The 22572-nt window shown below is 43.2% G+C and overlaps 1 protein-coding gene and 1 pseudogene across 6 annotated transcripts; both read right to left on the bottom strand.

Annotated features, from left to right (window-relative positions):
• Positions 1–841: 841 nt before the first annotated feature.
• LOC132237230 (glutathione S-transferase A4-like) lies at positions 842–22475 on the bottom strand. 6 transcript variants are annotated; one of them, XM_059701415.1, is made up of 9 exons: positions 22339–22437; positions 20925–21089; positions 14825–14893; positions 13853–13959; positions 12581–12632; positions 7530–7662; positions 4790–4931; positions 2367–2498; positions 842–1118 (listed from the first exon to the last, which is right to left on the bottom strand). In XM_059701415.1, the coding sequence occupies exons 4-9, from the start codon at positions 13937–13939 to the stop codon at positions 996–998; spliced, it is 669 nt and encodes a 222-aa protein (XP_059557398.1). In that variant the 5' UTR covers positions 13940–13959; positions 14825–14893; positions 20925–21089; positions 22339–22437; the 3' UTR covers positions 842–995. The 6 variants fall into 6 exon arrangements, with proteins under 6 accessions (XP_059557398.1, XP_059557397.1, XP_059557402.1 ...); XM_059701414.1 differs by lacking the exon at positions 20925–21089 and having other exon boundaries at positions 22339–22471; XM_059701419.1 differs by lacking the exon at positions 14825–14893 and having other exon boundaries at positions 22339–22439.
• On the bottom strand, positions 15188–15239 carry LOC132237875 (U2 spliceosomal RNA; annotated as a pseudogene).
• Positions 22476–22572: the final 97 nt, after the last annotated feature.

The raw sequence follows: 22572 nt of genomic DNA, 5'->3' as shown, positions 1-22572 counted from the left end.
GAGGAAATGGCCTGAAGGCTGGTGAGACATTAAGTCATTTCATAAGTAAGGATGTGTATGTGGATACACATTCAGAAACTGATCAAGCCTGGGCAGAACGTCCAGTGTAGAGTTGGTGGGATTGTGTACCCCAAGCCCTTGGCAGGAGCCCTACTCCCTACCTGCTCCACCCACCGGAAACCACAGCTGTGCCTGTAACATCACCCTGAATAGTCACCCCATCGCCAATTAGCCTTCCACCCCCCACCAGAGCCCCCATGTGCGGCTGAGCTTATAAACTTCGGAACACAATAGTTATCCTTAAAGAAAGTATGTCAAGCCAAGGGAATCTTTGGGCCAATGTGCATATTCATTGGTTATATCTTAATCTCAGTGTTACTTGGAATTATTTCACCAAAACAAACCCAGTCTTGGCAGCAATGTTAGGTAGAATAGGGTTGTCTAATTGTCCAAGTTTGTTTGTTTGTTTTTATCAGGGTCTCAAAATGGTGTTCCCAGGACATTCTCTGTCCCCCACACATCCCCTTAGGATTTACTGCATCATCCAAGCTCTTCCTGACAATTTGTCACTTGCCACTTTTTTTCTATCCCAAGTACTCAGCATCGGATGGGTGTTGGAAAAATATGTCCCCCCTCCCCCCTGCCCCCCCCCGCCACCCCTCCCCCCTCAAAGTTCTGCTCACCCTTTCCCCAGTGGTTCTGACCTGGATACAGACAAGGACAGGGCCCCATGTAGGCCGCCACCCTAAATATATCAGCCTCCTACTTATATATACGTTGATCTCAAAAAAGTTCTAAGCATCATCCACAATGGACAAGTTTAAAAATGCTCACATAACCAAATGGTCTCATGTTTCATTTAATTGGCATTTGCTGTTGATGGCAGTACTGCTTTGCTCTTTCCAGACATTTTACACCTAGAATCTACAGTGAGCTCCGGCACATGCGAGGCTGTGGCTGATGGCAGCCGTGCACCATAGCGAGGCCTGCCGCCATTAGAACTGCAGAACGTGCCTGACCACGTCAACGTAGCGGCTATCCGCAGGTGGCTTCCTCTGACTCCCAGGCTGCAGGAACTTCTTAATTGTAGGGATGTTGCTGATTCTTGCTTTAAATGCCTGGAATGAGAAACAGCAAAATCAGGGTCACAACCAATAAGAAAAATCAATAGTGGTCACAACCTTTAAGAAAAATCAAAACTTTGTCACCAGTGGAGGTTACTTAGATCAGCGGCATATGGAGGGAGCCCAGTGTGTTGAATCTGAGTTAATCCCTCAATGCATGTTTGCTGATATTCCTGAGAAGGATAATACAATGGCTGGTGTGTATAGCCTGAGTTACATTATCTTTATTTTAAAAAATCACTGTCATAATTAGGCAGTGCATGTTTTAAAAACTCAAAAAATTATTTAACCTATCAACTCCTGCTCTAGGAATTTATAAGGGAATAAGTAAAGGTGCTAGCAAAGAAATAACTATAAGAATGTTAACACAGTCCAGCTGAGGTGGCTCAGTGATTGAGTGTCAACCTATGAACCAAGAAATCACCAGTTCCATTCCCAGTCAGGGCACATGCCCAGGTTGCGGGCTCGATCCCTAGAAGGGGGTGTGTAGGAGGTAGCTGATTGATGTTTCTCTCTCATCAATGTCTCATTGAGGGACTTTGTGGAGGCCCTGGAGTCAGGGGGACTATCAGGAAGGAGAGTTGTTTGGTAGGAGATGGGAGGGAAACAACAAAGACAGATTTGTCATCCCTGCTTCATCAGGAAAAACTCAAAGTGCTAAACAAATAAACAAAAAATGGAAAGCACTACAAAAATGAAAAACACACTAAATGTTTATGCCAGAAACCAAAATAATCTATTCTTTTTCCCTTTGTAAAATTTTATTTCCTAATTAGAGGCCTGGTGCATGAATTTGTGCACAGGTGGGGTCCAGCCAGCCCCTCCCCTGATTGGGGTAGCCGGGCTGATCAGGGGCCAGGCCAGCTGTGGGGAGGGGTTCTGGGCAGTTGGCCGGCCAGCCCTGCCCACAATCAGGGTGGGGGGTTGCTGATCAGGGGCGGGGATGGGGCTGACGGGGGGAGGGGCTATGGGCCAATCGGGGTTGGGGGGCCAATTAGGAGCAGGACTGGCTGCAGTGGGCATCATAGTGACCGGTTGTTCTAGTCATTCAGCATTCAGGTTGCTGGCTTTTTATATATGTAGAATGATCCTATAGTGTGAGCAGGAGAAAATTACAAAATGATAAAATAATGATTTTTTAAAATAGTCTTCTTGAGTTCCTTCTGAGATTGACACACTTTGTTTCATTCTTTGTTTTTATTCATTTTCCCCCTGGGTTTTCTGTAGATGTCAACACACTACCTTTAGCAGAGGGAAGTCCGAGAGAACAGAAGCATTGAGTTCTTCCACCATTAAAATAGCTTCCAATAGTTGTACATCCGCCCAGCTGAATTTGTTGCCAACAAGGAAATCCTCTCCATGGTCTTTCAAAATCTGCAGAAAGAAAAATAACGAAGAATATCAAATAAAAGTAGAGACTATTTTGCCTGGCTAAACACTTACAAAACATGTACAGCTCAAATTTGCTAAAGAATCTTGGTCTTGATAATCCTCAAGAATGCTGGCAAGGGCAGGATGAAACCGATACTCTTACACATCGCTGTAAATTAGCACCATCTTTTGGGAAATTTGTCAGTGATTATTAAGACATCGTGGGTGGTGAAGTGCCAGAATGGAGCTCCCTGTTATGAGACTAGGGCTGGTTAAGTAAAAGTGTCCCCCCCACCAGAAGAGGGCGACACAAAGGTCATGATTGTACCACAAATACAAATAAATCACAAATGGGATGCAAGAAGTCCAAATGTGGTGAATATAAAGAAAGTAGCATTTATCCTACTTTCCTACCAAAACCATATCCCAGAGTAACCAAATATATTATGAGGGGAAGAGTCATTTTATAGAAAAGATTCCAGTTAATAAATTAGGAGAAACTGGTAGGATTGGGATGTCAACATTGCATCCACTGATAAATCAGTGGGTCTAGGGCAGGCACTGATCATAAATTACATTGAGTCATAAGAACAGTGACAACCAGATAATATGTGCTTCCTAAGGAACTACACAACACCACCGATGAAGCAGTCTGGCCAAAACACATCAAACTTGAACCTGTCAAGCTTCTAATTCTAACTCCCAATTGACAGAAAATCTAGGGAATGAAAGAGTTATGTTGCAATAGTAAACTCCAGGCTGTAAGAAACCTGGCAAGACAAATCCAAGAGGAAAGAGGAGAGAAAACAAGAGGAAAGAACCTGAAATTAAAGGGAGCTATTTCAAAATATTATGTAATTGACTAATTGTTAGGTCGGAGAGAGCCCAGGTTCGGATACATGCAGACAAGTGATGAGACAATGGACTTCCCCTGGATTTCTCACAGATCAACGTGCCAGACACAGATACTGGCTTCTCCATGACCCCCTGCAGCTGAAACTTCCTCAACTGAATACCTCAGCTCATGTCCCCGCCCCTCACCCAACCGCAGTATAAAAAAATCGCCCCCCTCCCTGTTGGTGTGAATCCACGTGCCCTGTCCTGGGGGTACGTGGGTCTCCCGGGGATGCAGAAATAAACCTTTTCCTTTCCTTTCTTTTCTGATTCACTGGACTCTATTTCTTGCACCGCCTCCTGAGCCACCTAACCTAACACTAATTACAGTAAACAAAATTGAGTTTCATCCTGATTTGAACAAATGAATTATTTTAAACAGTTTGGGATGTGCTGGGATTAGGCCACACATATTTCAAAATTCATAATATGATAAAGCCCAGTTCACAACACCATAACTTAAATAATCATACTAGTTTTTCCCTTTTTCAATGAAAGGTATTTCAACATCACTGCACACTGTCCCCAAATAAACAGGAACTTGCTTGTCTAATACTCTGAGCTTCTGGCAAAACCTTTCATTATAGTTTGGTCAACAATAAATCATTCTTTTTCAAGGCAAAGGCTGAATTATTCTGAATTATACCACAGAATTATGTTGTCCTGCAAATCTTTATATACGGAACCCTATACTAACAAGTCTTTATCATGCGGCATGCTGCCCTCCTGGAACTTTAACAGATATACTGAGAAGACATCTGTAATTAGCATTTGCCCCAAAATGATGTCAGAAAAGTTGTAACTTTAAGAGGCTTTGTCTTTTGAGTAAGGCATGATTAGCCAACAGTATTAAAGCCAAAAGAAATATCTGACACAATGAATTGAGATGATGATGCCTTGGGCTGATCGTTTTTGTTTGTTTGTTTAAATCAGAACAGAAATACTGTATCCTTTCATTGTATTTGGTCTATTCTAAGTCTCTTTTGTTGCGGGTTCCATAATTAGACATGCCATTTGTTTTGGAATCCTTATTAAAGTTTTAGTCCAGACGCAGGAAGGCTCTAACATGGTTTCTGTCTTTTCGGATACTCACTCTTTTAGTCTTATCAGCAATCGGAAATGTGCAAGGCCTGGATCCCTGCAGCCTGGGAAGGGGAGGTGGGAACTTGCCTTGCCCCGCCCCCCTCCCGCCTTCCCTCCCAGCTTCGTCCTTCCCTTCTCCATTTCCGCTCCGGGACAAGAGGAGGATTGGAGGGCGGTCCCGAGAGGTCAGCTCCTCCCTTGTCTGCCCCTTCTCCCCCTTCCCCGCCCCACAGGATCTGAGTACGCAGCTGTTGCTGCAGCATCAGGGCTCCCGCCACACCGCTGGGCCCCACTAGGGTTGGATCCCTGCAGCCTACCTTTTCAAAGACCGGGAAGTAACGGGTTTTCGCTTTTGTCACAATTAAAGCGATGTTCTCCTCTTTTTCCTCTGGGGGTTTGAACGCAGCCATCATGATCATCGCCATGAGGTCCAGAGTGCCATCGGCATACATGTTGATCCTGACAAAACACAGTGTGATGCATTCCCAGAGGAAGCCTCCAGTACCGGGTTCCCAACCTGCAACTTCTGTGGTTTAAAAGGAATTGGGGCGAATGACTTGATTCTCCCTCCCTTCGTGTCCATGCTCAGGAATGATTTCTGAAGCCAGAACCAGCCTAGTGATCTCGGTATAGTAGGGTCTCTGGAAATGTTTAGTGAATAAAGGGACGCGAGAAAGAATTAATGAGTGCTTCTAAGTTGAAACCTTCCATAAACAAGCAATTAGGTTATTATGGATTTAAAGACAGAAATGAATGAAGTTTACTGAAAATACAAAACAATTTAGTACCAGGACCTTATCACTTGGAAGATATATCATTTATCAGGTCTTCTGTTGACCTGGCGTCTGAGAAAGAAGTTTACTTTCCTAGTCAGGTCGGACAAACAACTCATGTTATACTCTTAAAATTTTTCCTTTGAAAAAAGTGGTTTTTTTGGCAAACACTTTTTTAAAAAGGTTATTAAAAGTCTAATCATAGTAGATACATTACTATTATTTTCATGCTATGCTAGTTATCTCTGCAACCAGTTTGCAAACCCATTAAGGGTTGTGTGTCTTTGTACACCCACTATGTGCTAAGCATCCAACAAACTTAATGGTCTTCTTGGTTTTTGTCTTTCTTTTTAACATATATGTAATAATAATGTACTGTCATTGTCCTAGCTGAGTTACAAATGCTTTTCTTCCAGGTTAGATTGCCATGTAGCCTGCTTGCTTTAGTCTATTACAGTTTATGCCCAACCTGGAGCAAAGAATATTAACAATGCTAACTATAGTTTCGGACACACATCTTGGAAAAAAAGCCACTGGTATTTAAAAAACAACAATTAAAAACATGCATTGAGACAATGAGAAGCAGACAGTTTTTGCACATTAGTATTTGTTTATGTTGTTATAAAAGGATTCTATTCATACACTGTTGTTTTTTTTTGTTTTTTTTTTTTATATAATTTTTTTTTTTTTTTTTTACTATGAAATGTTCAGAATAGGCAAATCCATTGAGGAAGAAAATAGATGAAAGTTTCCAGGGACCAGTGGGGAGAGGTGTCTGGGGGGCGACTGCTTAATGGGTACAGGGTTTCTTTTTGGGGCGATGAAAATATTCTAGAACTAGGCAGTGGTGGTCGTTGCACGACACTGAGAATGTACTAAATGCCATTCAACTGCATACACTGTTTTTGAAATTGCTTCTCTGGGTATGTACCCTTGTGATTGCCAGGTTAGAAGGACTAAATCAATTTTAAAGATAGAGCTATGGGAAAGTTGGGGTAAGCTGCCTCTGTTTATGGACTGCTCGTTTCTATGTTAGGATCTCTCCTTTTTCTGAACAATTGAGCGTGGGCCTTACTTCTACCAAGTCTTCTGTATTTACTAACCATCCCATCATATCCATGCTTATGGTGATAAGATATAAGAGAACACTGAAAATGCCCTTTGATCCCAAATCCAGATAAACTTTTATAGTTATATTTGTTTTGTCTTAAATCTACTTATCTCCTGTGAAATTAAACCTGTCATCCAAATAGCCACAAATGTTCACCCTCCAGTATTTGTGATAAAATCTGCACTTTCTTCCATCAATAGATGGGGTCTGTTTCCTGGGTTGCCTTTGTAACTTGTTTTGACCAATAGAATGAGAAGGAATTAATAAGTAACTAGTTTTTAGCCTAGTACTTAAGAGGCCTTGTGTACTTTCACTATCTCAGAACCCTGCCTAGCCTCCATGAGACAAGTTCAAGATGAGAGGATGGGGCCCAGCTGGTGTGGCTCAGTGGTTGAGCACTGACCCAGGAACCAAGAGGACACCAGTTTGATTCCTGGTCAGGGCACATGTCAGGGTTGTGGGCTCAATCCCCAGTGTGGGGCATGCAGAAGGCAGCCAATCTCTGATGTTTCTCTATCATTAATGTTTCTATTTCTCTATTCCTATCCCTTCCTTTCTCTCTAAAAATCAATGAACACATCTTTAAAAAAAAAAAAAAATGAGAAGATGGAAGGTATATGGCCCATTTGCCTCCCAATCAATATTCAGTCAACACCCACAACCAGAGCCTCCTGGCTGACTACTGGTTGACATATGAGTGAGTTTAGTCAAGATAAGTCAAGCCTGGCCCAGATACGCCCACCACTCAGGTGACCCATAGACTGGTGAATAATAATAAACACTTGCTGATTTACATCAATGGGCTTCAAGATGTGTTGCACTGCATTATTTGCAGTAATAACTCATTGCTCAATATTTATTTATTAGTTCATTCATTTCCACCTTCATGTAGAATAGTTTGCCAGGTCATTTTATGAGAAGATATTTTGTTAGGAGTGGAGAGAGAGCATGAGAATGTTGAATGCAGATTGCTATGAGCAGTAAAAGGAGAAGCCTAGAGTATTTATTCAGAGTTAAGCATAAGTCGTGTTGGGTGTAACAAGAGTACATCTCCCCTTGTTGCCTTGCCTTCTCCCCTCGGTCCAGGCTGAAAGGCTACAGCTGACCCAGGTCTCAGTGGGTGCCTACAGAGGCCTGGATAAGAATCAAGTACAGACATAAATCCTATGGTACCTGACTGTCTCCTTCAGGTCCTTTCCATACAAGTTGTACTTGGCAGCCAGGTAGCTGAGGATGGCTCTGGTCTGCGTCAGCATCATCCCATCAATTTCAACCAGAGGCACTTGGCCAAAGAGCAGGCGCCCATCTGTGGTTTGAGCAAAGAAAGATTAAGATACTCCTCCTCCATGGCTGTTGTAAGCCTGCAAAAGTGTCCACTTTTAATTTTGTTGAATGATTTTTAGTTTTTATCCAAAGTGGTAAGTTAAAGACCCCAGTTGTTGAGGAAATGACTACCATTTGCTTAACGGAAAATTTGAGATTTGCTTGATGGTTCATGCATTTTTGTGTGTTGGTTAGTCGTGATTATTTAGGATTTTCTTTTTTTTTTTAAGATTTTTTTTTATTGGTTTCAGAAAGGAAGGGAGGAGAGAGAGATAGAAATATCAATGATGAGCCCTAACTGGTTTGGCTCAGTGGATAGAGCGTCGGCCTGTGGACTGAAGGGTCCCGGGTTCGATTCCAGTCAAGGGCATGTACCTTGGTTGTGGGCACATCTCCAGTGGGGGGTGTGCAGGAGGCAGCTGATCGATGTGTCTCTCTCATCCATGTTTCTAACTCTCTATTCCTCTCCCTTCCTCTCTGTAAAATATCAATAAAATATATTTTAAAAAAAGAAATATCAATGATGAGGATCATTCATCAGCTACCTCTTGCACACTGCACAAGGGGGATTGAGCCCACAACCCAGGCATGTGCTCTGACTGAGAATTGAACTGTGATCTCATAGGTTGATGCTCAACTACTGAACCATGCCAGCCAGGCTATTTAGGACCCTCTCCATTTACTATGACTGATTCTCAAAGTTGAGTGTACAAGAATCGCCTGGAGGAGGTGGGTTGTAAAAATATTCACCCACTTCCCAGATGTTCTCATTCAGGGGTGGAGTCTGGGAGTCTGAATTCTTTAAAAAGTACATCGGGTAGCACTCTAGGTCCGTACAACATCAGATGATGTGATACTAAGAACCCTGGCATACCCAGGTCCTAATGCCAGCTTCAGCCCTTTTCAGCCATGACTTACTTAGAGCTTCAGCTCCCTTTTCTCTAAAATAGTAATAATACCTATCTAGCAGGATTTTTGAAAAGATGAAATGAGATAACATTAGTAAAATACAAAATACTGTCAATAGTAGATGCTTAGTAAAATCAAATTTTCTTCTTTGTGAATGACTGCCTATATAATAATGTGTTTTAAAAAGATACTGCAGTCCTAGCCTGTTTGGCTCAGTGGATAAAGCGTCAGCCCTCGGACTGAAGGGTCCTAGGTTCAATTCTGGTCAAGGGCATGTACCTCGGTTGCAGGCTTAATCCCGGCCCTGGTTGGAGTGCATGTGGGAAGCAAACAATTGATGTGTCTCTCTCACATCAATGTTTCTCTCTCAGTCTCTCCCCTTCCTTTCCACCCTCTCTAAAAATCAGTGGAAAAATACCTTCGGGTGAGGATTAACCAAAAATAAATAAATAAATACATAAATACATAAAAAAATAAATACTACAAATAGTGCTCTTTTCATGGGGTCTGGAAGAATTGAATAGCCTTTATTTTTCATTTACACCTCTACATTGCTGAGATTAAGGAACTTGACTCAGAATAAAAGCCAGACTTCACTAGTGCATTGGCAAAGGCCACAGTTAATTTCCCCAATTTCACTACCTTTCCTACTGTACTTAGTGAGAGGCAGTAGAGGATGGTGGGGAGAACACCAGTGCAGAAACCAGGAACAGCTTTCAGGGAGCCAGTGTCCCTATCTAGATGACGACGTTAGGCAAGTCTCTAACTTCTCTGAGCTTATTCTCTGATCTGTAACACTATCTGTCCTGTCTTACTGAGTTTCTTTGCGTAGGAATAAGATCATACAAGTAACCATGCTTTGTAAATATGAATACTGCTATTGAAACATCAATTTCCTAAAAGTTCTACATTTGTTCAATATTGGAGGAGTATCTAAAACTGGGCTCGGATTCTCATAGCCACTTGGCCTGGAGGTCAAACCCTCCCTGGAATTAGCTACAACAATCAAGATTTATCTATAAGACTGCGAACAAAGACCACTAGGGGGTGCACCAAGGAAGCATAACAAAATGCGGAGACAAAGAAACAGGACAAAATTGTCAATGGAAGATATAGAGTTCAGAACCACACTTTTAAGGTCTCTCAAGAACTGTTTAGAAGCTGCCGATAGACTTAATGAGATCTACACGAAAACTAATAAGACCCTCGATCTTATATTGGGGAACCAACTAGAAATTAAGCACACACGGTCTGAAATAACGAATATTAAACAGACGCCCGACAGCAGACCAGAGGAGCGCAAGAATCAAGTCAATGATTTGAATTGCGAGGAAGCAAAAAACATCCAACGGGAAAAGCAAAATGAAAAAAGAATCCAAAAATGCGAGGATAGTGTAAGGAGCCTCTGGGACAGCTTCAAGCGTACCAACATCAGAATTATAGGGGTGCCGGAAGATGAGAGAGAGCAAGATATTGAAAACCTATTTGAAGAAATAATGACAGAAAACTTCCCCCACCTGGTGAAAGAAATGGACTTACAGGTCCAAGAAGCGCGGAGAACCCCAAACAAAAGGAATCCAAAGAGGACCACACCAAGACACATCATCATTAAAATGCCAAGAGCAAAAGATAAAGAGAGAATCTTAAAAACAGCAAGAGAAAGTAACTCAGTTACCTACAAGGGAATACCCATACGACTGTCAGCTGATTTCTCAACAGAAACTTTGCAGGCCAGAAGGGAGTGGCAAGAAATATTCAAAGTGATGAATACCAAGAAATTACAACCAAGATTACTTTATCCAGCAAAGCTATCATTCAGAATTGAAGGTCAGATAAAGAGCTTCACAGATAAGGAAAAGCTAAAGGAGTTCATCACCACCAAACCAGGATTATATGAAATGCTGAAAGGTATCCTTTAAGAAGAGGAAGAGGAAGAAAAAGGTAAAGATACAAATTATGAACAACAAATATGCATCTATCAACAAGTGAATCTAAGAATCAAGTGAATAAATAATCTGATGAACAGAATGAACTGTTGATTATAATAGAATCAGGGACATAGAAAGGGAATGGACTGACTATTCTTGGGGGGGAAAGGGGTGTGGGAGATGCGGGAAGAGACTGGACAAAAATTGTGCACCTATGGATGAGGACAGTGGGTGGGGAGTGAGGGCGGAGGGTGGGGCGGGAACTGGGAGGAGGGGAGTTATGGGGGGGGGGAAAGCAAAAGGAACAAATGTAATAATCTGAACAATAAAGATTTAATTAAAAAAAAAAAGAAAATGGCAAAAAAAAGAAAAATAAATAAATAAATAAATAAATAAAACTGGGCTCTACTGCTTATGATGCAAATATCCGTTAGAATCAGGAGCTGATGATCGTCTTCTGACGTATTCAAAAAATCTAAGAATCAGGAGCACAGAAAAGGATGTTTGAGATCATTTAGCTCAAAGCATTCATATTTTAGACAATGGCAGGGTGGAGGCCAAGGGAGGCACAAGGGATTTGCCCAAACTGACAGAGTCAGGGGCCAGCTAAGCCAGCAGAAGTGGGTTTCCTGACTCCCAGTCCAGGGGCCCACAGTCCTTTCTGCTGTCCCTCTCTGCCTTTTGTTCACAAACAGCAGGTATGGCCAGGAGGGTGTCTCGAACATAAAGCAGCATCACAGACTCAAAGAGAGCTGGAGGATTTTAGAGGCTCTTAGGGAGCACTCCTGCCAGAATGATCATGGGCGAGATTATGGAGATACTTTCATTTGTTTATTCAATATGCATGTATTTAATCCCTACTATGCACCAGTAACTGTCCTTGTTTGCAGGAAAGTGGGGCAGAAATAAAGAGGAAGAGGAGCTTCAGGGGGATTCCTGGACAAGAATTGGGAAGCAGGTGATCGGGCCTTCCCCACTCAATAAGATCTGGCCCACTGCAATCTATGACCATAGAGATTATTTTTATGTTATGGTAAAGCGGAGACTTGTGTCAACTATATGTTAATAGAAAAAAAAGTTTTTTAAAAGTCAGGATGTAGAGAAGTTAAAGGTGTTGCCCAAAGTCACACAGCTTATAAGTGGAAGGTCTGCTAACTATTGGGTGAATGTTTTCCTTAAAACATTTCCCATATGGCTCAATTGGTTGGGCATCTTCCTGCACACTGAAGGGTTGCTATTTAATTCCCAGTCAGGGCACATGCTGGAGTTGTGAGCTCAATCCCCTTTAGGGAGCATTCAGATCAATGCTTCCCTCTCACATCAATGTTTCTCTCTCTCCCCCTCTCCCTTCCTCTTTCTCAAATAAAAAAAAAATCAATAAAATAATAATAGTAATTTGTCAATGATTGTTTATCAGCAACAATGGGACAGTCAAGTTTCCTTAGATAAGAAAAATAATGTTATAGCTGTTAGAAATTTGAAAGTACTCTTTTTTTTCCTCTGAGAAGTTTTTCTGGGGAATCGTATGGATTAAAGATGTCTTCTTGGATCCACATTTAAACAAATTTGGATCTTTTCTATGGTCTTGATTCTAAAATTGTGACCTAATAGAATGATTTCTGTTAATCTGTTAAAACCACCAAGAACAAGTGGATATGAACAATGAGAACTAGAGAATATCTTAGGTCACATTTCCCTTCCTTTTTTCTCCTTCCCCTTCAGACCACTGGATCATTATTTAATAATTCTTAAAGGATTCTTCAGTGAGATGGGGAGTTTTGAACCAATTGGCACTGGTCACCCATGTTCATGCATCTTCAATTGAGGTGTGGGGTTGTAACCTACTTGATAAGCTTTTATGAAGGCTAAAGAGACTATGCAGATGACAAATTTAGCTTCGTGCCAGGGACACAGTGAATAGGCAATCCATGTTAGCAGTCATACTGTGCGCCTTTTTTGATGGTTGACATTCTAGAGTTCTGTGTTTTATAATGAAATGAGTATTTCCAGAAACACATTTCTATTTTTTTCCAATAAGATGAGATTGAACAAATCTAGGCTTACCCTTCTGCAACTTCTCATATTGCTCTCTTGTTTCAAGAAATTCTTCTTCAAACTGGATAAAGGACAGAGACATTGTTATAACTTTAATAAGGTGCTGATAGACAGAGATGTGAGGGAGAGAGAGAGAGAGAGAGAGAGAGAGAGAGAGAGAGAGAGAGAGAGAGAGAGAGAGAGAGAGATGCTCTTGGTATAAAATGCCCAATGGCTTCAAGAAAGGAAAAATTTAAAAGGAACACAAAGCCATCAACTACCACACAGCTGAACAATTCTGACAGTGTGTGTGTGTGTAGATTACCTTAGAGTCCCTTGGGATTGGAACCCCTTTTGGCTCCTGGCCTACTTAAAGTATACCCCACACCCCCATTCATATTTTTCCTTTTCTTTGCCTTAGCTCTTTCTTCTCTCCAAACGCTTGTCTTTTTCTCCAACTTCCCCAATGATCTCTCCTCTTCTGTTTTTTCTTTTCTTTCTCCTCTCCTTTCTGTGTTATTTTCCTTCTAATCAAATTTCTCTTTGATGCTCATATATTCAATGAAAAGGGTTGAAAGATCATTACTCAGGTGAGGTTAACATCACTTATCGGTGGAGTTTCTAAAGCTTTGGTGACGAAGAGTGACTTTTGTCCCTCAAACCTCGAGATGGGGGTAGGATGAGGTAAGCAATGTTAGGAGAGAATTCTCTAAAGGGAATAGAGAAAAACCAGGATCACCAGCCCTTGTTCCAGAGGAGATGACATTGAAGTAGAGAAAAGGAAGTCTATACCTGCATGAAACCAAACAATAACACTTGTGAAAATCTATGAAAAGTCAGCGGAGAGGGAACTCAGAGTTAAAAAAGATCCCAGTGGGGCAGGCTCTTCAGAGGATGATTCAAGGGGAGACCAGACTGCAGTGGGCCTAGGATTCCAGTCGGCAGCCCTGGGTAGCACGTGACTAAGATGCTACGGCAGAGCTAGAGGGACCCCAGGAAATCAGCTGGGCCAGATGAAAGAAATGATCCCTAGGTGGTTTCCTTACTCTCCTTTATCTTATGACCCACCAAGATCTTTCTAGCCCCTACAAAGCTCCCAGAACACCTTCCTTGGCTTCTGCCCTCCCACCCCTACTTAAACCAAGGACCATCATCCCCTCTGCATCTCTTACAAAGGAAGACAGCTGGAAAGAGAAAGAGCCAGTGTGGCTGGGAGGCACCATCCTGAATTTGGAAGAGGGAAGAAGCTCACTTCAGTCTCACCCCAACTGCCCTCCTTCCTTTTCCCAGTCAGGAACCAACCTCCACGCCAGCTGCAGCCAGCAGCCAGCGGATTGACTCCATCCTGCCCCGGCCAGGGAAGTACCAGAGCTTAGGCTTGGCTGCCATGACGTCCGGTGCAGGGTTTCCTAAAGGGCCAAATAAGATGTTTAACGAGCAAACGAACACACACCATATGGAGTGTATCTGTTTGTAACAATTCCAAGACAGGCAAATGAAGCTGTTGTCCAGGGATGCATACTGGTACATAGTAGGTAAAACTGTGAAGAAAAGCCAGAAAATAATGACCCCAGCAGCAGGATGGTGGTCACCTCTAGTGGGAGAATGCAGGTTATGATTGGAGGAGCTTGAGGCAATCCTGGGATGCTAATAATGTTCTATTTCTTAAAACAGAATTAGTAATTAGCCTTTATAATTTATCTTTAAACTGCATACAGTCCTAACCGGTTTGGCTCAGTGGATAGAGCGTCGGCCTGTAGACCGAAGGGCGCTAGGTTCAATTCCAGTCAAGGGCGCATGCCTGGGTTGCGGGCTCAATCCCCAGTGGGAGGCGTGCAGGAGGCAGCCAATCAGTGATTCTCTCTCATCATTGATGTTTCTATCTCTCTCTCACTCTCCCTTCCTCTCTAAAATCAATACAAATATTTTAAAAAATAAAAAAATAAACTGCACATAAATGTTTTTGCAATCTCCTATAGGGAGGTATGCGCTACCTTACAATTTAAGGAAAAAGAACAGATTATACATATCACGGTTTTCTGTAGATTTGAGAGACTGCCTCTGGTATTTTGAGAAAAGGAACCAGGAGTTAATATGACGGTTTCATTAATGATCTTACAAAATATAATCTTTCCGAACAGCGGCAAGGGGCTGGGCTTGTTTGGGTTAAAATGTTCGGTGGGACTTGGGGACTCTCATTTCTGCCAAAGACTTTCCTGAGTCTGGGACAAGCATAGACACAGACCTACACAGGGCCAGGATTCAAGTCCTTACCTGGCCAGCAAGGAGCTGGGTAGGCTCAGGACCAGTTCACTAAACCTTGGTCTGCCTTCGTGTCCTCGTCTGTAATTGAGAAAAATTATACTAAGAGAGTAGAATGATCATGCAAGCAGACCTGACAGTCCTTTCTGCTGTAGAACCACAGGAAGTATTAGGTTAGTGACCCCTGTGCATGTCACAGGATTATTGGGGTGACCAAATGAGATAAAGGTAAAGTGCTTTGGATAAACTCAAGCTCTTTACCAACTTAGAGGATTGTTGGGTCTCCTTTACCCCATTTGCCCCTCGAACCCCATATGCTTTAAGGAAATGGCAAGAATACTTCCCGCTGGCACAGTGCCCAAGGCTCTGTGGCTGGGAGGGTGCTCAGATACTACACTTGATCTTAGCCAAAAGGCCGAGAAGCGATAGGGAGGGTACTCAGGAAGCAGATGGCGAGCACATGGATGGAGAGGCTGACCTCAGCTACCCAGGCGGCACCTATTGTGGTCCTCACCATTGTACAGCCTTAGTCCACCTCCCCAAGCCTCAGTCTCCTAATCCTTTAAATGGGGTCGTGGTTGTGAGGATTGAGTTAAAGTGGTAGATGAAGTACATACAATATCTGACCCATAGCAAGTGAAGTCCTCGCTTCTTGAAGCAAATGGCCAGCGGGGTTAGCAATTCTTTGAGTTTTTTATGCTAAGATAGGTTTGCCTATTAGTTTTATATGGGATTCATAAGTGTTTGTTGCAAATGCAATTGATATTTGCAAAAGGGAGCTAAAACTTTTTGTGAATCTGACTCCATATTGTAATACAAGGTATTCAACAAGTAAAATCTGGGATGGCTCCTGCCTTCATTTTGTGAACAGAGCGTTTTCATGGTTCCCTCTTACGAGGAAGTGTATTTTGTATTTTATGTGCAGACTTTGTGCTCACAGCTTCCCCACTTCACTTTGGCTGGCCCCTTGCACATTCTCCGGGCACATGGGAGATGGAAGGATGTAACTTGAAGACCCAGAGCTGAATTACAAGGGACAGAATCACTCCCTTCCCTGCCATCACCTCCAAGGCTCAAGTGGTGCTGAGGGAGCCCTGAAAGCCCAGGATTAGAATGAAGGAGACCCCATCTCAGATAAACAGGACTAAACCCAGCAACCCTCCCTTCTAGTCCAGGAGAAGGAAACTCCTTTCTCTAGTTGTTAACAACCAGCTACTGCTTCTTGGAAAAGTCCCAGCAAATGTTGGTGTGCCCCATAAATAAATCACAGCTGAGTCTGGCCAAGCAGCCGCCATTCCTCATCTCTCAGCCTCGCCTGGCTCGGTGGCCTTCTAAATGGGATGACTTTTTAAGGGGCTCAGCAGGACTTCAGTCCCCATGCCCAACCCCTCCCAGGAAGGGCTGTTCCTTCTAGAAGGGCTGAGCACCGAGAAGGGGCCCAATACCTCTTATGAGCTCCCACCCCAAGAACCAGCTGAACTCTTCACTGCAAAATTCTCACGAGGGAAACATCTGGAAGGCAGGGGTGACGGTGTAGTTCTTCCATCTCTTATAGAACCAGCCCAGACAAGTGGCAGCTGTCACCTCAATGTGCCACTGTGAGATACAGACCAGTTCCTGAACGTGTTAAATTTCTGTGTTCCATCTTTCATTGTCTCAGCATCATTTAGTGAACTCCTACTATGGATATAGTACTAGGTTAGGCACTCCAGGCATACAAACATAAATAACATGTAGTTCCTGCCATCAAAAACCTTACCTTGCCCTGACCGGTTTGGCCCAGTGGATGGAGAGTTGGCCTATGGACTGAAGGGTCCCGGGTTCGATTCCGGTCAAGGGCATGTACCTTGGTTGCGGGCACATCCCCAGTGGGGAGTGTGCAGGAGGCAGCTGATCGATGTTTCTGACTCTCTATCCCTCTCCCTTCCTCTCTGTAAAAATTAATAAAAAACGTAAATAAAAAAAAACCCCAAAAAACCTTACCTATATCTAGTGATGGAAACATCCAGACTAATGAGAGGTAAGTCAGAAGGAAATAGGTGTTTAACGAAAGCACGAGGAAATCTGTTTCACTTACTCACAACTGTAAAACTACTTTTGCCCCTCCCTGTCAATATGTTGTTTCTCAGCCCTACTGCTCCCTGCCCCATGGCACTCTAGGTTAAGGACAAAACCAAGTCCTTTAGTCCTCTATCCTTGACCTCTAATGAATGTCAACAAAGATTAGGGTAAATTACAGCTTGGTAATACGGATGACTGGGTTTGTTTACCCTTCAAATAGAAAACCCAATTATTCTCATTGTTATAAAAGAAAAAAAGTACATCATCAAAGCTTAAAAGAACAGGTGCAATGGCAGCTTTCATTCCGGCCAGCCGTGGGACCGGCCAGCCGTGGGAAATGAAGAGGTAGGGAACAAAGGAGCAACACTTTCTGGATTTTACCCAAGATGCAAGCACTCTGAGCAAAAGCTGCTGGAAAGCCCAGAACCCAAGGCATTGAGCTGAGTATAAATCCATTCCCACCTCTTCAAAGCTCATGATTGTGCTACTGATGTTGACCAAAAGGTGTGCCCTGAACTCAGCAAACCTGGAAGGCTTCCCACAGAGGTCGGATGACATTGGGAACTGAGGCTCACCTGCGAGGCTCACAGACTTCACCTGTGTGCACCTTCACCTGCGATGAGAGTGGGGTGCGTTTCCCCACCCAGAGTCCCAGGGACCCACGCCTCAGGAGGGTCAGCAGAAAGCAGCCACGATGACATGACAACCTTTGGAGAGTCTGAGTGCGGTCCTTGGATAATAAATATGCCTCCAATTTTTTAGAAAATAGAACATGTATCTATTTTACTGTGAGTGTTGGGTACCCACAGTAAAAACATATTTCAGCTCTACCTCTTACTGGAGCAAGGTTTTTAACCTCTTTGAGCCTCAGTTTCCTCATTTGTACAGCAAAGCTAATATAGCTCCTAATTCATTTGATTAGTTATGAGGTGAACATCAGATAATGTGTACAAACTGCTGAACATAGTAAGGACTCAATAAATGGCACACACACACACACACACACACACACACACACACACCTGTATCTCCACACCGCAGCGGCATTCAGGTGTGCTTCCAAAAGGAGGGGCGGCATTCTCTGCTGGTGTGTTGGACCAGCAACACCAGCTTCGCCCAGAAGCGTGTTAGAAATGCAGAAGCACAGAACCTGGGCCCAATCTGTAAATCAGAGTCTGCATTTTTCAAAACATGCCCAGGCGATTCACTTGTATATTTAAATAAAGTTCGAGAAGCTGAGTCTAGAACAGGGGTGGGCAAACTTTTTGACTCGAGGGCCACAATGGGTTCTTAAACTGGACCGGAGGGCCGGAACAAAAGCATGGATGGAGTGTTTGTGTGAACTAATATAAATTCAAAGTAAACATCATTACATAAAAGGGTACGGTCTTTTTTTTTTTTTTTTTTTTAGTTTTACTCATTTCAAACGGGCCGGATCTGGCCCGCGGGCCGTAGTTTGCCCACGGCTGGTCTAGAATGAAAACCCAACTAACCTGCACCTGGGGCTCAGTGTGAGGCTCTGGGTCATTCTTCCCAGAAACTGCTAGGCAGGCACAATTGCAGAGCATGGCGTTTAAAAGGTAGGCAGAGCAAAGGGTGATGTGCTGGAATTGTGGGTGGCTCAGAATAGAGAGAGAGAAGGGCAGAGGGAACTGGGGAGAATTGTAAGTAAATTTCTCATGTGAGATCATTTGTATTGATCCCTCTCAACGAGAGGAATTCCACCCGGCCAGTGTGGCTCAGTGGTTGAGCATGGGACTATGAACCAGGAGGTCACGGTCCGATTCCCAGCCAGGGCACATGCCTGGATTGTGGGCTCAAACCCCAGTAGGGGTCACGCAGAAGGCAGCTGATCAATGATTCTCTCTCATCATTGATGTTTCTATCTCTCTCTCCCCTTCCTTTCCTCTCTGGAATCAATATACATATACTAGAGGCCTGGTGTACGGGATTTGTGCACTGGTGGGGGGCGTGGCCTGCTGGGATCAGCCCACTGTGAGAGCTCTGCTCATCCTGGTCAGTAGAGTGGTGCTCCCACTGTGGGAGTGCACTGACCACCAGGGGGAAGCTCCTGCACTGAGCGTCTATCCCTTGGTGGTCAGTGCACGAAATAGCAACTGGTCGACCTGTCATTCTGCTGTTCGGTCGCTGGGCTTTTATTATATAGCATATTTTTAAGAGAGGAATTCCTAGGATATGAGCGAGGCCTTCTTCAATTCCCAATGTTAACAAAGTACCAGACATGTAGGTTCCAGCCCTGGGCATGTCTGGAAGAAATGTCAGTCCTCAGCTATACAATGAAGAGTTGGTCAGAATTAGATAATTTCCTCCGTTTCTTCCAGTTTTAACAACCCTTCTGATATTGCTTCTCTTCCCTCATCTTCATTCTTTGCCCTATGCTCCTATCTGCTGAGTGCATGTGTCGGGAAAGCAGCCAATTTTGGGGGGTGAAATTCTAGTGAACTGACAATGTTTAAGAGTCACTCTGGATGATTTAGGCAAAACAACACACATTTTTCTCACTTATTTGAACAGGTAGGCAAAAAGCAGGCTTTTATTGACTTTTCTGGATCATAAAAAATTTAAGGGGTTCATTGAAAAGGTTTCCAGTTTTAGCAAATGTTTTGGGTCAGAATACAAGATGTCAATTCTAAATCTATTATCCATAGAAATAGCCTTGACATTTACTCTGGCTTCTCCAATGGATCAGAATGGCCTATCTGCATTATGACCAGCAGATAAAAATTTGTCACGGAGACAGAAAACTCTCCCAGGTAACCCTGTATTCCCCACAGAACTGTACTTTGCTAGTTTGGAAAGAAGTAGCTCGTTTTAGCTTTAAGTATATACTGCTTCAGAGCACAACCAAGACTTTCAGTATAGCTTTAAAGTTTGTCTGTTTTTACTCGATTATGAACTATTTCTCTTCTGTTTTGCTAATATATAACAATAGCAAAGCATGTCATTAGTTAGATATGACATATTCAGTATTTGGATTTTATCAAAGGGAAAGTCTCCTACATGAGACTTTGAAAAAGAGCTCAAGTATTTATACAGAATTTTTAATACACAAACCCAGCTGAACAATATTCCTAGGTGGAGAGGGGGTGGATTGCTGATGGAATAGGACGATCAGGAGGGAGCTCTGGGCCAAACTCACATGTTAATAAGCATCTTCTCCAGAGAGCTTTGTATTTCAGTTTCAGAACCTTAAGTTTCCTTTCCATGAGGGTATTTAATGGGTTGATTCACATTCGCAAAACTCACAAGAGGTTGGCTTATACCCCCAAGACTTACAAACTTACTTATAGGAAAGATACAGCCAAGAAAGAGATTTTCATTTACCTAGGTCACCAAGGCTGCTTAGAGAATAAGCCAGGTGAGCTGCCACATGGCCCGAAGCTGTTTAAAGTCTTAGAAAAAAAAAAAATGTTATCAGGGCTTGACTCAGAGACTCCTGCTTTTCAACTTGCAGTTGCCCAGGCATGCAGGACCCCAGAGGAAGACCCCAGTGGCAGATTATTCGGAAGAAATCTTCCAAGCATAGTGGAGTAGATACCTAGAGGCAGGAGACTTAGTTTACCCGTTAGCACCCTGGCACAGAGCAGGTGACATCTCTGTTTTTTTCAACTATGTAAAAAATATGAGATTTGCCTAAGAGGGAAAAATGTAACGGCTCAAATAGTAATACATGTTTATGTTCTGCTAAGTCTGTTATGTCCACCAATCAACTGAAGCACCACCGTCCTCTCGCATGTAATGTGTGACATGGATGTGGGGGAATGTTCATGTCTGGTGCCATGTGATCAGGCATAGGCAGTGAAAGTCTTCAAAAGGCCCAGCTGTAACTTGCCATACCGTGTTCATTTACGTATCTACTCTGCAGGGAAAAAAATATCTGTTCCTTTCATTTGATATAGGCAAGTTTAGAAATATAGGCATTAAATTAACCACAAAATTAAAACAATTGCTGACTATAAGCTGCATATTTGGCCACAAAATGTAACTATCCAACCAAGCCCAAGAAGAGTATAAAAATTTAACCACTAACCTTATCACTTCCTGGCTCTTGTCTCTGGTGTGGTGGGGGAAGAAGTGAAGGTTTATAACCCTTATCTGTCCAGTTGCAAGCTCCGCCCACTCAAGGGATTAGCCAGTGAGTATTCCAGTTTGCACTCGCCCCCCGGGCTTCACTTTACATACTTTGTCAGTGTATCTGATAGCACACCAAGTTACCCAAGGAAGAAGAAAGGAAGACTCCACTGGCTCACTCAACACTGAGACCCTGTTTTGGCCCTGACTCTAGAATGGTGGCCAAGACAGGCCCAATTCCTACACCTGTGGTGTTTCCATTCTAGTTGGGGAAGACGGACAGTATAAATATATAGACAAATAAATGCAGTGTGTTCAAATAATAACAGCAACAATATATCAGATGATTACAGCTTATGGGTAAGTGAAATCTATGACAGCAATGTTATAAGGGACAGGAGGGAGGAACTGGGAAAACTGTGTTATAAGGTACCTGCACTACCATTTGAAAGTGGCCTTAGTGTAGCTTAAATATATATGGCAAACTCTAGGGCAACAAATTAAACTTAAAAAAAAAAGAGAGAGATATAGCCCTAGCTGGTTTGGCTCAGTGGATAGAGTGTTGGCCCGGGTTTGATTCTGGTCAAGGGCACATGCCCAGGTTGCAGGCTCAATCCCCGGTAGGGTGTGTGCATTAATGTTTCTATCTCCCTCTCCCTCCCTCTTTGAAATCAAGAAAAATATATTTTTTTAAAAAAATGAGGTATAATTGACATGCAGAGAAAAAATAGAACCATATAAATGCTCAATTAAAAACAAAGAATGCAGAAAAAAAGGGGAAGACAAAAGAAAAACAACAACAAAGAACAAGGGAAACAAATAGAAAACAGTTACACACATGGTACAGATTAATTCAGCCACGGCAATAAGGATTTTAAATGTGGCCTTAAATACATCAATTAAAGCACAGAGACTACGGGTGGACTGAAACAAGACCCAATTATAATTTCTACAACAAACCCACTTTAAGTATAAAGACAGAGACTGATTAAACAGATAAAATGCCAGAGGATGTCAAGTGCTCTGAAGAAAACAAATTGAGGAGAAAGAGGCACCTGGGTGTTCAGTCCCTCCTGGTCTGAGGGACTCCCTTAGGGGGGGACATGTGTGCTACTAGGACAAGAACGAACCCGCCCTCACTCTCCTGGGCACATTCGATGAAGAGGGAACACCAGCAAATACAAGAGCCCACACTGGTTGTTTGTAGCAGACCCTGCCCAGAGGAACTCACTTTCCGCTCTGTGGGGTTCCCCAGGAGGCTGGCTCCTACCGACAGCCCCAGCCAGGCAGCAGGAGGAGATCAGGTGTTCCTCGCGGCACCCAGTCTGCCAAAGCCTCTCTGAGTGGCTAATGCTGGGTCCCAGGCTCCTTACCCGTTGCACCTCCTCCTCTGTCACAGACACCAGAGCCTCACACCATCAGCTTTCCCCTTTTGTCCCAGATGCCAGGCCTCTGTACCTGCTCTCTACGTGGCTGTGCCCTTCAACCTCACTGGTTCACCTGACCTGAGGGTGGGGGAGGGGGGAACTTATTGCCAAAATGGCAACCGAATTGCACAATTTAAGGTCATGTAACCATGAGCAGGAAAGACATGGGAATCTGTCCTC

Source organism: Myotis daubentonii, chromosome 6 (genome assembly GCF_963259705.1).
Source record: "Myotis daubentonii chromosome 6, mMyoDau2.1, whole genome shotgun sequence".
In the NCBI taxonomy this organism is placed as follows: Eukaryota; Metazoa; Chordata; class Mammalia; order Chiroptera; family Vespertilionidae; genus Myotis; species Myotis daubentonii.
The sequence above is the reverse complement of the archived record's forward strand: the minus strand, read 5'-3'. Positions and strand labels throughout refer to the sequence as shown.